The sequence below is a fragment of the Haliotis cracherodii genome, unplaced genomic scaffold (genome assembly GCF_022045235.1).
Source record: "Haliotis cracherodii isolate W230 unplaced genomic scaffold, xgHalCrac1.p SCAF_13, whole genome shotgun sequence".
Taxonomy (NCBI): domain Eukaryota; kingdom Metazoa; phylum Mollusca; class Gastropoda; order Lepetellida; family Haliotidae; genus Haliotis; species Haliotis cracherodii.
The window spans coordinates 19,349,910-19,367,375 of NW_027266268.1; the positions used below are offsets into that span (position 1 = coordinate 19,349,910).

General features: G+C 38.3%; 1 protein-coding gene across 1 annotated transcript; it reads left to right on the forward strand.

The window, feature by feature from the left end:
• Positions 1–1,250: 1,250 nt before the first annotated feature.
• Positions 1,251–16,581, forward strand: LOC139459033 (beta-lactamase domain-containing protein 2-like). The gene is made up of 8 exons (XM_071240474.1): positions 1,251–1,406; positions 6,254–6,445; positions 6,953–7,052; positions 9,845–9,953; positions 10,831–10,953; positions 13,819–14,003; positions 15,145–15,393; positions 16,361–16,581. The coding sequence occupies exons 1-8, from the start codon at positions 1,264–1,266 to the stop codon at positions 16,535–16,537; spliced, it is 1,278 nt and encodes a 425-aa protein (XP_071096575.1). The 5' UTR covers positions 1,251–1,263; the 3' UTR covers positions 16,538–16,581.
• Positions 16,582–17,466: the final 885 nt, after the last annotated feature.

Below are 17,466 nucleotides of genomic sequence, written 5' to 3' on the forward strand. Positions count from 1 at the left end.
ACACACACGACCCGTGAAGATTCGGGGTAGAATAGGTCTTCAGTAACCCATGCTTGCAGTATAAGGCGACTATGCTTGTCGTAAGAGGCGACAAACGGGATCGGGTGGTCAGGCTCACTGACTGGGTTGTCATCGTATCTCAAATGCGTGGATGTCATGATGTCAGTCACTAGATTGTCCTGTCCAGACTCGAATATTTACAGACCGCCGTCATAAAGCTGGTATATTGCTGAGTGCGGCGTTAAACAACAAACAAACAAAACACACACACACACACACACACACACACACACACACACACACACACACACACACACACACACACACACACACACATAATACACATTGGTAAACCCCACAAGCACGGATGTGGTGCTGACAATCCTAGAAATATAATCTGGGCGAACCGGGATTCGAACCCACAATCACAGGTTTCTGGCGTGCCCAAGGGACGCAACTCTGCACCGAGAATTGAGGCGTCTGGGACATCAGGCCACCCGTGCCCCCACGTATAATGAGCCAACCATCTTTTCATACATAATATCAATCTTCGTGTTTATCTATTATGCACATCAACCCATTTTCCTTGCCGGCCGCTTCAACCGTTATCATTCTTCATTTAATTCATTCACGTAAATTGCTGAATAACTGTAAACTCACAGATAGAAATATATATCACACGTTCGCTGGTTCGATGCCCGATGCGTTATTCAAAAACACCCGTTAAAAAGATGGTACTTGTTATTTCCCTACCTGGCGCTCGGCATTAAGTTGTCACGGACTGGTCGGCACGTAGTCAGTATACTGTGTCTAAATAATGTATTAATGTTAAACTGCGGCATGGTGTCTCAGTGGGCTAGCTTATAAAGTTGCACAAGCAGACCCACACAGGTTCATTTATGCACGTCGCTATAAAAGAGCAGTAATCTTAAATCCCCATTTCACATCGCCTCACATTAGACAATACATGCTATTTTTATGTTCAAAAGGGGCAACTTTTACCTATATTGGTACCACGAGTATAAACACACGAATTCACACTCAATGCGAGAGATGCTATTATATTTCGTACATCTGCACTGGCTGTGATCTGAATGTATTGTGTCTAATTTAGAACAGCAATGCGCGCGCATGTACATTAAAAAACTCGTGACTGGGTGCAGTCAAACGTATCGCTCCACCCACCATGTCATTGTGACCTATACCGGCAAGGTCAAGGTGAACTATTGTAAACACCGCCTACGCCACAAGCCAAGCTAAACCATGGATTTCCTTGAAACTTGCGTTGCTCTGCTTATAGCATATATTGTTCTGAAGTATTTAGGGACACTTGTAACTCCGAAGTTAGATCTGGTGATCGGAGGTTACTGTCATCCTAAGTTTAAGAAGGTTGAGGAGCTAATAAGGTAGGTTGCGATTACACGTGTTTGTATAGCATGCACGTTTACATTGGTGTCAGTAAGTGAATGAGGCTTAGCGTCGCTTTGAACAGTAGTCCAGATGTATCTCAGCATAATGTGGGAGGAAAGCCCGAAGTGATGCGGGTCTCAGACGGTTATCACTTTGGTGAAACTCACAAGGACTTGTATGGTGCTGACAATCCTAGAACCATAATCGAACCGTGATTCGAACCCACGATAATAGGTTTCCAGTGTACTCATATGACGCAGCCCTGCACAGTGAATTGCAGCGCCTTAGGTGACTAGGCCACCCGTAACCACACACACACACACACACACACCCTCCCCACACCCCATCCCCCATATCTATATAGGGTGTTATACCTATAGGATATGTTTTAACTGCAATCATTTGCTTTTGTACCCGTGAAGATAAGGATTCGAACTGATCTTCAGCATCCATGTTAAGGGCGAATTTGATTGTCGTAAGAGGCGAATAACGGCATCAGGTGATCAGGCTCGTTGACTTGGTTAATGCATGTCATCGTATCTAAATTATGTAGATCGATGCTAATGATGTCAATCGCTGGACTGTCTGGTGCAGATTCGACTATTTACAGATCGCCTACATATAGCAGGAATATTGCGGAGTGCGGCGTTAAACAACAAACACAATCTGCTTTTGGGATTGATCTCAACACATTGGTTCGTCCCCAACATAACTCTATCGATATGCAAGTGACCTACATGCGATAGTTCAGTACAATAGTCTTAACAAATAGTGCTGGTAAAGATATGGCTTCGGAATAGAATGGCGAGTAATATCGTTTGTTTGTATTTATAACTTGCACAGACCGGTGACAGGGATAGACATTAACCAAGAAAGTCTACGAACCTAAATAGTGATAACATTCAGCAATACCCCACAAAAATGTTTTGAAATTCTACTGGCCCTTGGGATGAGTGAAACTGGTCCGGGTTAGCGGTCTCGTGTCGATTTCTATCGCTGCAGGGGTCAGGTCGCTAGGGAAACTTGAATTTAAAGGATTATGGGTCAGTTCTCTAATTGAACACACAATAACCGTTACGATAGTCCGATAATTTTGTCTCAAACACATCTGAGATGCTTCGGAATCGTACAATGGAATTTTAGTTGAGATTTTTTTCTGGTCTTAACGTTTTATGTTATGATTATCAATGTTTTTCTGTCGCCTGTTATTTCTTACTCTACCAATGTAGGTAGTTAGATAACAAGAAAACAATAAAGAGAAACATGATACCATAATATCATGAAACTATGATATGAAATTGAAGGAAGGAATGTTGCACGATAAGGTGACTTATCTGGCATTGTCCCATAAGTGAATACTGTTTAAGACAAGGATGCATCTTAAGCCCGTTTCTCTTTACTTTTTTCATAAATGAACTGGCTGGACAAATAAATACCAACTGTAATTATGGTGTTCAGTTCCATCCAGATATTACACAGATATTTTTACTTTTATTTGCAGATAATATTGCTCTCTTTTCATCAACAATCAAAGGACTGCATTGTCAAATTAATGAACTTGAAAGTTACTGCAATAAATGGAAGCTAACAGTTAACATGAGTAAAACAAAAGTTTTGGTATTTAAGAATGGAGGTCATTTAGCAAGTAAAGAATATTGGTCCTTTAAAGGACAAAAAATAGGAACTACAGGATTTTATAAATATCTGTTTACTTCAGTAGAAACTTGTCATGGCATAAACATTTGTATCAAGCTGCTTTACAAGCAAGAAAGGTCTTTGTAAGTATCCATAAGAGTTTGAAAGTTTTAGAAACCATTTCTCATCAAACCTTTTTTTTTTATATTTGATATAAAGATACTCCCCATTTTGTTGTATGGGGCAGAAGTCTGGGGTTTACAGCACTTTGATGCCATAGAAAAGATTCATTTATATGTTTGCAAAAAGTATTTAGATGTTAAAATAAACACTTCCAGCTTGGTGGTGTATGGAGAATGTGGAAGATTCCCTCTCTATGTATATTCAAATATAAAAGTTTTTAATACTGGCTGAGACTTATTGACATGCCCTCATATAGATTGCCACAAAAGTGTTATAATATGATGATAGTTTATGATAATAATGGGAAAAGAAACTGGGTTACAGGTGTTAGAGAATTACTTTTCAGTTGTGGCTTTGGTGATATTTGGCAAAACCAAAATGTGTATGTCAAATCAATGTTTATACTTTCATTAATCCAGAGACTAAAGGATATGTATTTACAATCTTGGACTGCATCATTGACTCTAACAAACAAATGCTTTTATTACAAAATGTTTAAATCAGAAAAAAATATGGAAGATTATTTATCAAAAGTTAATGTTAAAAAATTTCGAACGGCTCTTTCACGTTTTAGATGTTCTTCTCACGACCTTTTAATAGAAACAGGGCGCTATGTAAACATTCCTCGTGAAGAAAGAATCTGTAATCTATGTAGTTTAAACTCAGTAGAAGATGAATTTCATTTCTTACTTGTATGTCCAGTGTATTTGCACCTTAGAGAAAAATACCTGCAAACTTATTATTACAGGTACCCTAATATTTTTAAATTTGTTACACTGCTGTCAAACACAAAAAGAAGTATCTTACAAAATGTTTCCATGTACATATATTATGCCTCTTTATACCGACAGAACCTTATGAAAGAATAATCTTAGCTGCTTGGTATTAAGAAGCTATTGTGTATATACATTTAGTACATATTTATAGATATTTGCCATCTGAATAAACTACAAACAAAAGAGTTAGAAATGGTATTAAACTACTAGGCTGTCATATGATATTGTGGGACGTGATATTACAAATGGTTTAGTATAGTTATATGTATAAGAAATGATATGATGTGATATGATATGATATATGTTGTGGTGTGATATGATACATGAGGGGATATGATGCAATATGTTATGTGTATTATAGGAATTTTGTAATTTTGTACATATAATTATATGGCTTGCGGTTTTCCAGTGTTGAATAAATATTGATTGATTGATATGAAATAAATTGGCATGGAATGACATGGCAATATATGGTATGATATGATAAGATATGATGGGTCAAGCTATGAAACTGCTAATGTGTTGTGTGATATGATATGTTGAAATGTGATATAATATATGTGTGATATATGGTACGATGGTATGTATGGTATGTTATGATATGGTAATGGTATATGAAATAATACTATATAGTATGATCTTATAATAATGATACAATATGATATGATGTTATAGAATATGTTGTATGATATAACAAGTTGTGATATGGTAATATAGAAATTATGAAATTGCAGGGCATGGTATTGTACTGTATGTGTGAAATTATGTGACTGCGTTGAAATGCGAGGTGGAATGATGTGAGGTGATCTGGTGAGATATGTACATAAATTGTATAAAACTGTATATTCTTCAAATTGTACCATAGGCCTGTGGCCTCTTCAGTATGTGAAATGAAGATTAGAATACTGTTTAATTAAGAAATAAACGACGAGTGGGAGTTGTTTGTTGTGCAAACAGCCCCGTGTGGTTTTTTCACCCTGCTGTGTTTTATTGCACAACAAACAACAAACAAGAGTCGTTTATTTCATATATGAAATATCAGTATTATGTACAGCCTCTTAAGGATGAAAATAAAATGTTCAAGCTTCAAAAATATTTACCCGTGTCTAAATAATGATGGCTCCCTAATTAGAACAGGACCTCGGAAATGTCGGACAATTCCATATTGTGAACAGGGGTGATAATTTGGTCTTTCCCGCATATTCTTATAATTTGCACGTCGATTATCTGCACCTTTTCTCCCAATACCGATTGCCATATCTTTCTCCCTTTGGGATGCGACTGTTCGGCCATTGCGTTTATCTACGTTGCCCAGCTACATCTACGGGGAACAACTCACGAGACACCTCCCTCTCAATGATAACGTCGTCTACTTTACTACGTCATCAAGTTGCGAGCGCATGTTCGAATATCCACAAATGTCGTCATTATATAATGGAATTTGTGAGGCGTGTTCAAAAGGCAGACGGATAGCCATTTTTTCTTTATTGCGCTAACAAATGTCTTTACTTCTGATATGGTAAAATACACAAATATGGCTCCATTAAAGAGAAAAAGGCAGGTATTTAGAACTTTGAATGAAAATCTAAGTATGAGAAAGTCCCTGACCAAAGATGTTTATATGTTTGTAATTATAATATTTTAATGTTAATCTCCTATGTTGATCTCATATGTGTCAAAAACTTTCCCATGTTCAAATACTGGAAAAGAAACGCTTTATGAAAACCTCTAAAATGAGCAGTTTGACACATGGTATGCTTACCTGTGCATTATCACAAGTCTCAAAGATGCAGTTATTGAAATGAACAAAGTTTAGTTCTCATTCACATGAACATGTCTTATAATTTTCCTCATTTCGAAACATTAAAGTTCATTCTTAGATTATGCAGATCACGTGAGACAAAAAGGGCCAATATCTTACCGTGTCCGATGCATGACAATTTAAGTTTCCATTGCTAGCAGCAGGGAATTGAACATTTGAAGGTTTACACTTTGATGCCACAGACTTAGTATCCAACATTTGCTCTCACGTATATCGCACACATTTAATATGTTTGGAGGGAACGTTGCTCTCACGATCATCGACTGGTCGATTGTCTTAACGGTTGGCCTGCCATATGAAGAATTGCAGGAAACATACGCTTAACTTTGGAATCTACGTAAAGATAATTTTGTTTTAAATTCATTTACAACATGGCTGTAAAACTGCAAAGAAAAGTGTTTGAATTTAGATTCTCTTTGCCTTGCAGGAAGAATGTGATAAGCGGAAAGGAAAAGGGTGGGGCGTTTGCTGTCTATCATCGAGGTGAGGTGTTGATTGACATGTGGTCGGGGTATGCTGATGAGGAAGCCAAGAGGCCATGGACACGAGACACAATGACAGTCACGTTTTCCACTACAAAAAGTATCGCAGCTATAACTATTGCTAAAATGGTTGAAAGGTAAGGAACAGTCATACCCATGGAGGCATAACCCGAGCAAATGAATGTTCTGTTCAAATCGTATAGTTACTCAACCAAGAACTGATACTGGTATATAAGAAATTATTCATGTGCTGTGTCTAATTCTTTGCACTTTTGCGGAGAATATTGATATAGTTCTTCTAAAGTAAAGTTTAATGTAACTTTGCATAAGATCATCAAAGCTGCACGAATGTGTTACATGTGGTGTGTTGAAAATAAGAAATTCATCATTACTTTTGTAACCACCATTCTGTTGATCCCATGTATTATTATTTTAATACTGTATTAATGTGAACAGTATTGCTGATTCTTTTATTGTACCAACTACTAATATACCAGCATTCTTGGGGGGAAAACCTATTGAAATGTATTATGGGCCTGTGACCTTAAATTTCTGAAATAGGTCTGTGTCTATGTCTATGGAAAGACATAATAAAATGGGGTTTTTCAAGAGTATGTGTATTTTAAAGCTATCGTAAATTTCAGTGGTTGGTTGGACTACAGCCACCTTGTATCCGACTATTGGCCAGAGTTCGGCTGTAACGGAAAAGAGAACATTACAGTTGAAATGCTGCTCAGCCATCAGGTAGGTAGATGAAGAAAAGGATGTGCAAATATCAGGACCACCAGAAACTCAGTTACTGCATCAGGTAGGTAGATGAAGAAAAGGATGTGCAAATATCAGGACCACCAGAAACTCAGTTACTGCATCAGGTAGGTAGATGAAGAACAGGATGTGCAAATATGAGGACCACCAGAAACTCAGTTACTGCATCAGGTAGGTAGATGACGAAAAGGATGTGCAAATATCAGTACCACAAGGAACACAGTTACTGCATCAGGTAGGTAGATGAAGAAAAGGATGTGCAAATATCAGTACCACAAGGAACACAGTTACTGCATCAGGTAGGTAGATGAAGAAAAGGATGTGCAAATATCAGGACCACCAGAAACACAGTTACTGCATCAGGTAGGTAGATGAAGAAAAGGATGTGCAAATATCAGGACCACCAGAAACTCAGTTACTGCATCAGGTAGGTAGATGAAGAACAGGATGTGCAAATATCAGGACCACCAGAAACTCAGTTACTGCATCAGGTAGGTAGATGACGAAAAGGATGTGCAAATATCAGTACCACAAGGAACACAGTTACTGCATCAGGTAGGTAGATGAAGAAAAGGATGTGCAAATATCAGTACCACAAGGAACACAGTTACTGCATCAGGTAGGTAGATGAAGAAAAGGATGTGCAAATATCAGGACCACCAGAAACACAGTTACTGCATCAGGTAGGAAGGTGTAGAGAATGATGGACATATACCAGGGCCAAACAGAGAAACCAGATACACATTTACTGCATCGGATTGGGGTGGGGAACGCCGTACATATATCAGGACCTCGCCGAGACGATCGACACCAAGTTACTTCATCAGGTCTATAGATGTAGAAGATGACTTGCATGCACTTGGGCCACACGAGGAGAATAGAAACACATCAAATAGGTCATCTATCCATCCATCCATCCATCCATCCTTCCATCCATCCTTCCATCCATCCATCCATCCATCCATTCATCTCTCAAAATATACCCCTCAAAGACAACGGACACACATTCACTGCACCAGGAAGGTAAGTGTTGAGAATGACGTGTAAACACCATGGCCACACTGGGAACACACACCTACGCCATCGGGTTGGTAGGTGTGCAGACTGATTCCGTGCATTGGGAAGGCCGTTTGCCCAATGCGTGCAATGGGCAATACGGCTTGTCCAATTCATGCAAAGGAGTTTTAAAATCTTATTCACAGAAGTCAAAAGGACAAAGTTATTTTATAAGGATCTATTCACCGAATTATTTTACAAAGATCTGTTCACTGAATTGTTTTCACACACGGATACATTAACATTAAATCATAAATTAGTATTTATATGGTTTCTTAATTTCTGTAAAACACAAATAAAATACAGCTCGAAAAAAACAAATGTAGACTTTAATGTATCAACCATTATTATTTTTGTTAACATTACTGAACGATGAACTTCGCGAAGCTATGTCTAATCACAAAATTTTATTTCCTGCTTAAAAGCATGGGTTGGGTTATATATAATGGACATACAGTATATTGTTTTTAAATCAATTTACCTGAATGAATATTTTAAAAGGTATTCATTGTATTACAATATAGTTACACTTTGTGCAAACTGTGACTGAACTGAGTGGTGATGTGATTCAGAGACTCTTTATATGCAGATAATACTTGTTGATATGTGTTTTTATTTAGAAAAGATCACATATTTGTTTGGGTGTTATCTGTTACAGTTTATTCACTTAATAATAGAGTTTACTTTATTCAAAACAAAACATTTAAAACAATACCAATTTCAATTGCGTGTTGAAGGCAGAACAATTACCTGTCCATTGCCTGAAAGGAGCAAGCTGGTTCCCATATTGTGAAATATTTCTAGAATTATTTTTTCATTCACAACTATTACCCATTGCATGCAGTGAGCAGATAATTGTTTGCCCACTGCATTAGGCAAAGGGTATATCTTATGCACGCAATAGGCAGTTGCACAGATTGGATATAATACATATATAAATAAAGGTGATAAATTCCTCTTCATTGTCATAAAAAGAGTCAATTGTACAACATATAAACATGGGGTGAATAACACATAGTTACTGCATCAGGTAGGTAAATATAGGGGATGATGTACATACATGTATATGTCATGTCCACATAGGGAGATAAGACCAACAGTTACCGTCCGAAATTAGAGGCGTGGAAAGCCGGTTTGGAATTATTTACTAGCATAGCATTTGTCCCGTGTCTATTACTTAGTTAGTGAGTGAGTGAGTGATGGTTGTTTAACGCGGCGTCACTCATCTTGCTGCTATCCGCGGGCAATTACATTGTTAGGTACAAAGGTAAAGAAATTGAATCCCGTGATTGTATTGTTATGACAAGCTATATTTTTGAATGAATTCACATGGCCTGTAGTTGAATACAGCGTCCCAGATGCTAGATGTTTGGATCTTATGACAGGAAGAAGCAGGCATCAATAAAGTATATAAGATAACGAAAACATTCCTTGCCCAATGTTAGACATCCAAATCGTCCTGTGCATTTTGTCTTCATGTTGCATGACCTCTAAATGTAAGTTTCCGTGTGTTGACGTTTTTGTTGACGTTGCAATGTCGTTCTGGCTCAACATTTCACTTGCAATATATATCAGGCTGGTCGTGTAATCCATTCAAATCAGATGGCTTACTTTCTTCAACATGTCACGAGCTCCCATATCTTACATCACCAACTACTGTAATAACCAATAAATCACCAACTTGGATATGTTGATGTTTCTCTCGTAAATTTAAGGCTGGTTTGATGTGGCTTAATGGCGAGAAGACAACATTACGAGACATTCGGGACTGCCCTGCTGAGTTTGAGAAGCTGTTAGAACGCGCAACTCCCGAATGGCAGCCAGGTGAGTGAGTGAGTGAGTGAGTCCACTTACGTCATGGCGTTCTGTACAGAGACATTTCATTAATGCTGTCTGTTTGTTGTTTAACGCCGCACTCGGAAATATTCCAGCTATTTGACGGTGGTCTGCAAATAATCGAGTCTTGACCAGACAATCCATTGATTGACATTATGACCATTGATCCATGCAACTGAGATACGATGACATGCATCAACTAAGTCAGTGAACCTGCCCACCCGATCCCTCTTACGACAAGCACTGTCGCCTTTTACGGCAGGCATGGGTTCCCGAAAACCTATTCTACCCTGGATCTTCACGGGTCTTCCATTTCATAAAAAACGATTCAGTACGAATATGTGATTAGAAACCACAATAAATGAATCATTACTCAATTCTGACTCGAATTACGTGAAATAAGCAACTTGATACACACATAATTGTTATAACCACTGTTTTATCCGTCAACAATGAAGAAATCTTGTGGCGGAGCAGAATGAGGTTCCTTAGAGACAACCGCGTCGTGAAGGTATATTGTGACGTCAGTGTCCATAATGACGTCACCACGTCTCACGTCAATATCTATATATTTATGTGTTAGGTCAAGAATGTTGTTATCGTCACGTCAATAATGCCATAGCTCCCTGGTAATCACTATTACACACATTCTTATAACAGAGTTTAATCAACTTGGTTGTTTCCAACCAAATTGATAATGATCTCAAGTACCGTTAATTCTGGATAGCTCAGTATATATCCAATGCACCAACATATTGTGATAAAAAAAGCGGCCAACTCAAAATAGCCCCCGTCCTAATGTTCTCACATACGATGGCTAATTCCCTGCATGTGGACATGTATCTTCTCTCCTTCTCATGCCCAGGTACCAAGCGGGGATACCACACTGTAACATACGGCTACTTTGTTGATACACTAGCAAGGAAGGCCGACCCGAAGCACAGAAATATATCAACAATATTCAAGGAGGAATTTCAAGATCCATATGGTAAAAAAGTAACAGTAATTATCGGAATATGTACGCCTGTGTTTGTGGACGAACTGTATAAACTGTCAATGAGGATAAAACAATGTATTAAAAATTAACATATTTAATCCCCTTTTATATTATTTTGAGCTACGATTGTAGGATCATTAACTTATGCATGTTGTGACGAGGTTTATACCATAATTTGAATGCCTATTATTATTATTATATATTATTATTATTATTATTATTATTATTATTATTATTATTATTATTATTATTATTATCATTATTATTATTATTACATCATCATCATCATTATTATTATTTTTATTAGAGGTGGAATAAACGATTTTTCGGTTACATCCCATAAGTAAGACATCCCATTAGTGAGACACCCATTGTAAGACAGTGGAGTAGGTGGGATTAATTAAACGAACACAGCCAGTCTACCCACTTAAACGGGGCGGTCGGGTAGCCTAGTAGTTAAAGCGTTCGCTCGTCACGCCGAAGACCCGGGTTCGATTCCTGACATGGGTACAATGTGTGAAGCCCATTTCTGGTGTCCCCCGCCGTGATATTGCTGGAATATTGCTAAAAGCGGCGTAAAACCAAACTCACTCACTCACTACCCACTTAACAATGGTCACAGCCCATGATTAGCGGATTAATTAATAAGAGTAGGCCAGTAATTCTGTTTGAATATTCTCAGGAAATAACTTAGTTATGAGCTAGTAGGAGCTTACTCAAAAAGTTGAGATGCATGTTTTGATAAAACTTACTTATTACACATATAAATTCCCCCTAGTCTGTGAACATTTCATGCACAATCATGGCAGGTTTGCAGCAGGTTGAGTTCATTACCAGTCAAAGAGGTACTCTCCAGGTCCTCTTTCAGGGATATCTCCACCACAAGAACAAAGTAAGACAAACTGGTGCTCATTGGCGATGTACCGTTAAGACATGCATTGGCAAATGTACAACAGTTGGAAATTTTGTTAGAAATTTCACTGTACACAACCACCCACCAGAAGACACCAGCAGAATCAAGTTCCTTGGCAGCTTAAGAAAGAGAGCAAGAGAAGAACCAACCACTCCTATGCCAGCCCTCTACAACGACGAGGTCTTGAGACATGATCCGGAGGCTGCAGCTATATTTCCCTCCTTCAGCTCAGTCGGCAGCGCCATGTACAGAGACCGCAGTCACGCCATCCCGAAACTCCCTAAAACCAGAGCTGAAGTCGACATTGCAGCACCCTGGAGAAAGACCCATGATGGTGAGCGGTTTCTGCTTTTTGCCGACGGTGAAGAAGACAAGATGCTGGTATTTGCAACTGATGATCAGCTTAGAGTCCTCCAGTCAGCTTCCATTGTCTACATGGATGGTACTTTCTCTGCCTGCCCAGATCTTTGGAATCAGCTTTACATACTGCATGCACGGAAAGGAAGCATTACCTATCCCCTAGTCTACGCATTGATGCCTGATCGTCGGACTACAACTTACCAACGCCTCTTTGCTCAGTTGAAGGTCCACATCCAACAACTACTGAACCAACCATTCAACCCAGAGACATTCCAGGTGGACTTTGAAGTTGCTGCCATTAGAGCCCTCCGGACAGAGTTTCAAGGTTCAGACATCAAGGGGTGTTTCTTCCACTTTACCCAGGCGATTTGGCGGAAAACACAGGAGTTTGGTCTTGCTGTTGGATACAGAGATAACCCCCTTGTGGAACAGTGGATCCGACGAGCTGCTGCCTTGCCTCTGCTGCCTCTTCAACAGGTTCAGGATGCATGGATTGACTCCATGAACCAGTCTCCCGATGTACCCAATGCTGAAGAATTCAACGACTACATAGTCACAAACTGGGTGGATTATGAAGCCAGATTCCCTCTTTCGCTGTGGAACCATCACCAGACATTCGGCCCAAGGACCAACAACAACCTGGAGGGTTTCCACAGTCGCCTCAATGCATCACTGAATCATCGTCATCCTAATCGCTACAGGTTCATCGAGATCATCAAGAAGATTGAGAAATCTGAGAAGACCAAGCTATCTCAGTTAGACCTAGGTGCTGCTCCACCAGCAAGAAAGCGTGTGTACAAGTAGATTGACAATCGACTTTCCAGACTGAAGGATCAGCTATCCCAGGGTGTCAAGACACCACTCCAGTTCTTGAATGCTGTTGGCAAACTTCTGAAGATGGACTAAGGTTGTGTCGTGTGACAACCTCGATGTGAACTGTGATGTGAACTGTGATATTAATTTTAACTGGATTTTAATGGATTTTAAGGGATGGCTGAATTAAAATGTTGAATTAAATAAAGTAAAAGAGGGTATCAAACATCTTGAGTCATTTCTTTTGTCTATAATAAGACAAGTCCATTTTCATGATAGGGGTTAATTACCTGATTAACATGTGCAACCAGGTATGACATTGTTGTTTTAAGGTGTCTCACAACTGGGCTGTCTTACTAATGGGAGGAGACCGATTATCCTACTCGATTGTAAATCCATGATGCGTGACAGAAATAATCCTTGTTACTAATAACTGTTATGTATTTTTGATTGAAAGAATCTACGGAAAATGTAAGCATTTCGATCACGAATAGACGTTGCAACAAAAGCGCAAACATCTTGTACACGATGTTAAACTCCATTTCACCTCAAATCACCTTGATCACAAATGGAGACACCAGCTCAGTCAATGTCTTGTTGAGAAGTCACCAAATTAAATCAATAGTTGATGTCATCTTCAATTATTTGCGACAATTAAAAACATGAAACAATAGACGTGAGCTAACCAATCAGCGTGAAGCAAACAATAATATTTGTTATTATGATATGCGTTGCGCTTGGACTTCACTGAAAATATACTGCTTTTACAGATATCGATTTTTATATCGGTCTCCCAAAGGAACTGAGCTACAGGATGGCGAGAGGGCACTTCTTCACTATTGCAGAGCTCTTGATAAGCAGTCTTGCCGTCCCTAGAAAGTTTATACTTTTTGCCAAGATGATGTTTTCGCCTTCCTCCATGTTTGGAAAATCAATCAAAACTATGGATTTTTCAGTAAGTTTGTGTGTATGCTATTTTGATGAGCATTCGTTTAGCTTTGTTCAAATCGAACACTAAGGGACATTTAAATTCATTTAAAGTGAAACCTTGTTATTCCGATTCCATCTAGATGTAATGAATGGACATGGTTATCTATTGCACCAATGGTGCGCTAATATGGACGATGCCACTAGGAACAGCATCGTCTTGATTAAGTTCGATATTACGGTATAATTAGATTTTGCTAAGCCAGGAATGGTTAACGTCACACAAAAACGTAATTGTAAATAGCTTGATTTAGTAAAGGTCATTGGGTTTATCTGAAATGAGTGAGTGGTGTTTTACGCCGTTAAAGCAATATCTAGGTCGGAGATATGATAAATTGGGTTTAATAGTGGCAAATCGAGCAACGGCCTGCGACAAGCAAACCCTCTAACCTCTGTGCCAGCCCACAACCCTATTGGCGTACAGAATAGACAACAAGATGGAATATTTTCGAGAAGTTGGTATTCTGGAATGAATTTAATTACCTTGGTCTGATATGGTAATAACAGAAGAACATTTATATATTTATCTATGACGTTGCTGGGACTTTTACATGCCAATGAGGAGAATCCTGGTAACCATTGTATTTGTTCAATATTTCTTCCTCGAGTCTAAAGGGGTAGCATATGGCCACAAGATATAACATTCGCAGATATGTGCATGTTACAGTCAGTGTGTAAATGGACTGAAATTGTCACTTAGGCAACTTACAAAATGCTCAAAATTCTACTATTTTTTTTGTCAGATTGACTACAAGTTATTTTCAGTTCAAAATGGCTTAAACACATCACAGCACACGAATTATGATCGGATTAGACTAAAATGAAATATTGCAAAAGATACTTTGACATTCGTTTTCTTTTAATCCCATCACTTTCTGTCACTGGGTGATGAAATAGAGCATTAACACGTTTAGAATTCGTTAAATAAATAGGAAAAAATGTTAAATTAAATGTTACACATTGCCTGATTTTACCCATTTTGGGTGACATATATGGATTACGGATAACTGGACAAAATTTTAAAAAATACATTTTTTTATTGTATATTATTCCCAGTATGCGTTGTTGAGACCTACATTACTAATATGATTGTATCGTCACTGTTATAGAGTACTGAACTCAATAACCCTGAAACACGAAGCATTGGGTTGTCATCGTTTATCGGTTGCGGGTCTGCTCGATCGTTAGGAAAACTCTACAGCTATATTGCAAATGGCGGCACATACAAAGGGAAGCAACTCTTTCCACCCAATCTTAATGAGCGCCTAACGAAACCAGTCACTTCAGGATATGACGAATGCATCGCCAAAGAAAATACGTATGGACTTGGCTTTATGTTCCGGGATAATCCACAGGTAGTAAGTCACTTCAGTCTAATTTAATGCTCGGCGAATACCAATAAGATAAACCATACTATACCCGTTTTATCATTTCTAGATTTAGTCTGATAGAATTTAACAAGAGTTTTAATTAAATATTATTGTGTTGATTATATTTTGATACAATTGGGATGCTTGATATCACCCGCACACCTTCCACGTAACGTTGACCAGGGAGACGTGCACATGTATATCATAATGATACGTCTTCATGTATGTCACAATTTTGCAATTTGGATTTTACACCTAGATTAATAAAGAACCGCATACTATATATTTCTATAGACTTTTTTAAAATCGTATTGCCTTAAATTTTATGACAAAACACATATCTTTTATTTTCACTATTACCAACTAAAATTGAGATACAGAACCATAAATCGATGACATGTTTTGTAAATAATCTACGGCAATAGATACCATTTCAATTACTTCCACCCATTTTTTGTATCATATGATATGAGTACTTACTACATGGAGGACCAAATAGTAGTCTTGTACGACGTGCCCAAGGTCTATCGTGGTATCTTGAAAAAAAAATGAAATAAATGTCATTTGGAGATATTTTTAAAATATATATGGAATTTAAATGACATTTGAAGCTAGAGAAGGCTTGGTGCTTAACATTTTTCCAAGTGTATAACTGTATTAACCGGTTCGTATCATGCCAAATGGCTTCTGGTGTCTCTTACAAACTAGTTAGCGAAAGGTGTTATGATCGAGATATCTTCCCCACTGATGATTACACATTTGACATGTACATATATGCTGTCACAGCACTGGGAAAACCTGAAACAATCATCAATGTTTGCACTAGTTCAAGGAAGCGCATCCAAAATATATTTTTAATTCACATAAACAGGATGAATGTGTATCTTCATTACAGCCAGTTTAAATTTACAAAACATGTGATGGTATTGTATATAATGCGTCTTTAACTTTACAGGGAAACCTGGTCTTTGGACACCCGGGTCTGGGAGGTCAAGTGGTATACGCAGACCCAACCAATCAGATTTCACTTGCATACGTTACAAACTACAACTCCATATTTGGATTCTGGGATGACCCAAGGTTTTTGGATTTGGAGAAGACGTTCTATGAATGTTTCCGCGAATATCAATAAATAATAAATCAATAACAAAAATAATGACACATTTTGCCATGTGCTTACAGACTCTACAATGTCACAGTCGTTACAATAAAAGACTTCGAAGTCGTAAAATTACCGAACGGAACATGTCATGTCCACATTTTTCAAAGCAACCTATACTTTGGTTTCAATGCAAGTGTTCCATCATGTGTGTATTCCCCTGCTTTGTTTAGTCACACTTGTGTAGTTGTTTTAATTGCGTTTATAACGAACACGCTTATAACGAACTGACGGATATAACGAAATGATCCCGTCCATTTCCTGTATAGTTGCTGTATATATGCTGTATGTATGCTTATAACGAACTACGGTTATAACGAACTAAAATTAGTGGTTCCCTTTTAAGATCGTTATAACCGTAGTTTCCTGTACTTACATTATGATTTGAGGTTAAAAGGGATTTTGATGTCGCGTTCAAGATTATTTCATTTTTAACTAAGACAAAATTGTTATGGATGAGCAACTTCTTAATGACAATTGGGCGACGTTTCGGTGTAGATTCTAACACCGTTATCAAGCAAATGATGTGATATCTTGTCTTAGTTACCATTCCAACTTCTAAATGCCACTCAAAGAAGTTATTTCATTTTACAGCAATGTGTGCGTGTTTGGCTGCTTGTGTGTGAGGCTGGATGTTCTAGTTCAGACTTCTGCCGGTTTCAAAGTTCTAGCCCTCTGAGATATCATGCCGCAGTTTAAACATGGAAGTTTGACTGAGACGCTCTGACTCAGAGCCGGACAGTCCTTGTTTACACCCCAATGAAGCTGAACGCCAGGCAGGGTAACAACACATCTTTTGGTATGACTCGGACAGTGGATCGAACCCCGACCTTTCACTCTCCGGGCAGACGCTCTGTCCACTACGCTACGGTGTGTTAAAACGTGTTGAAGACGGGTGTACA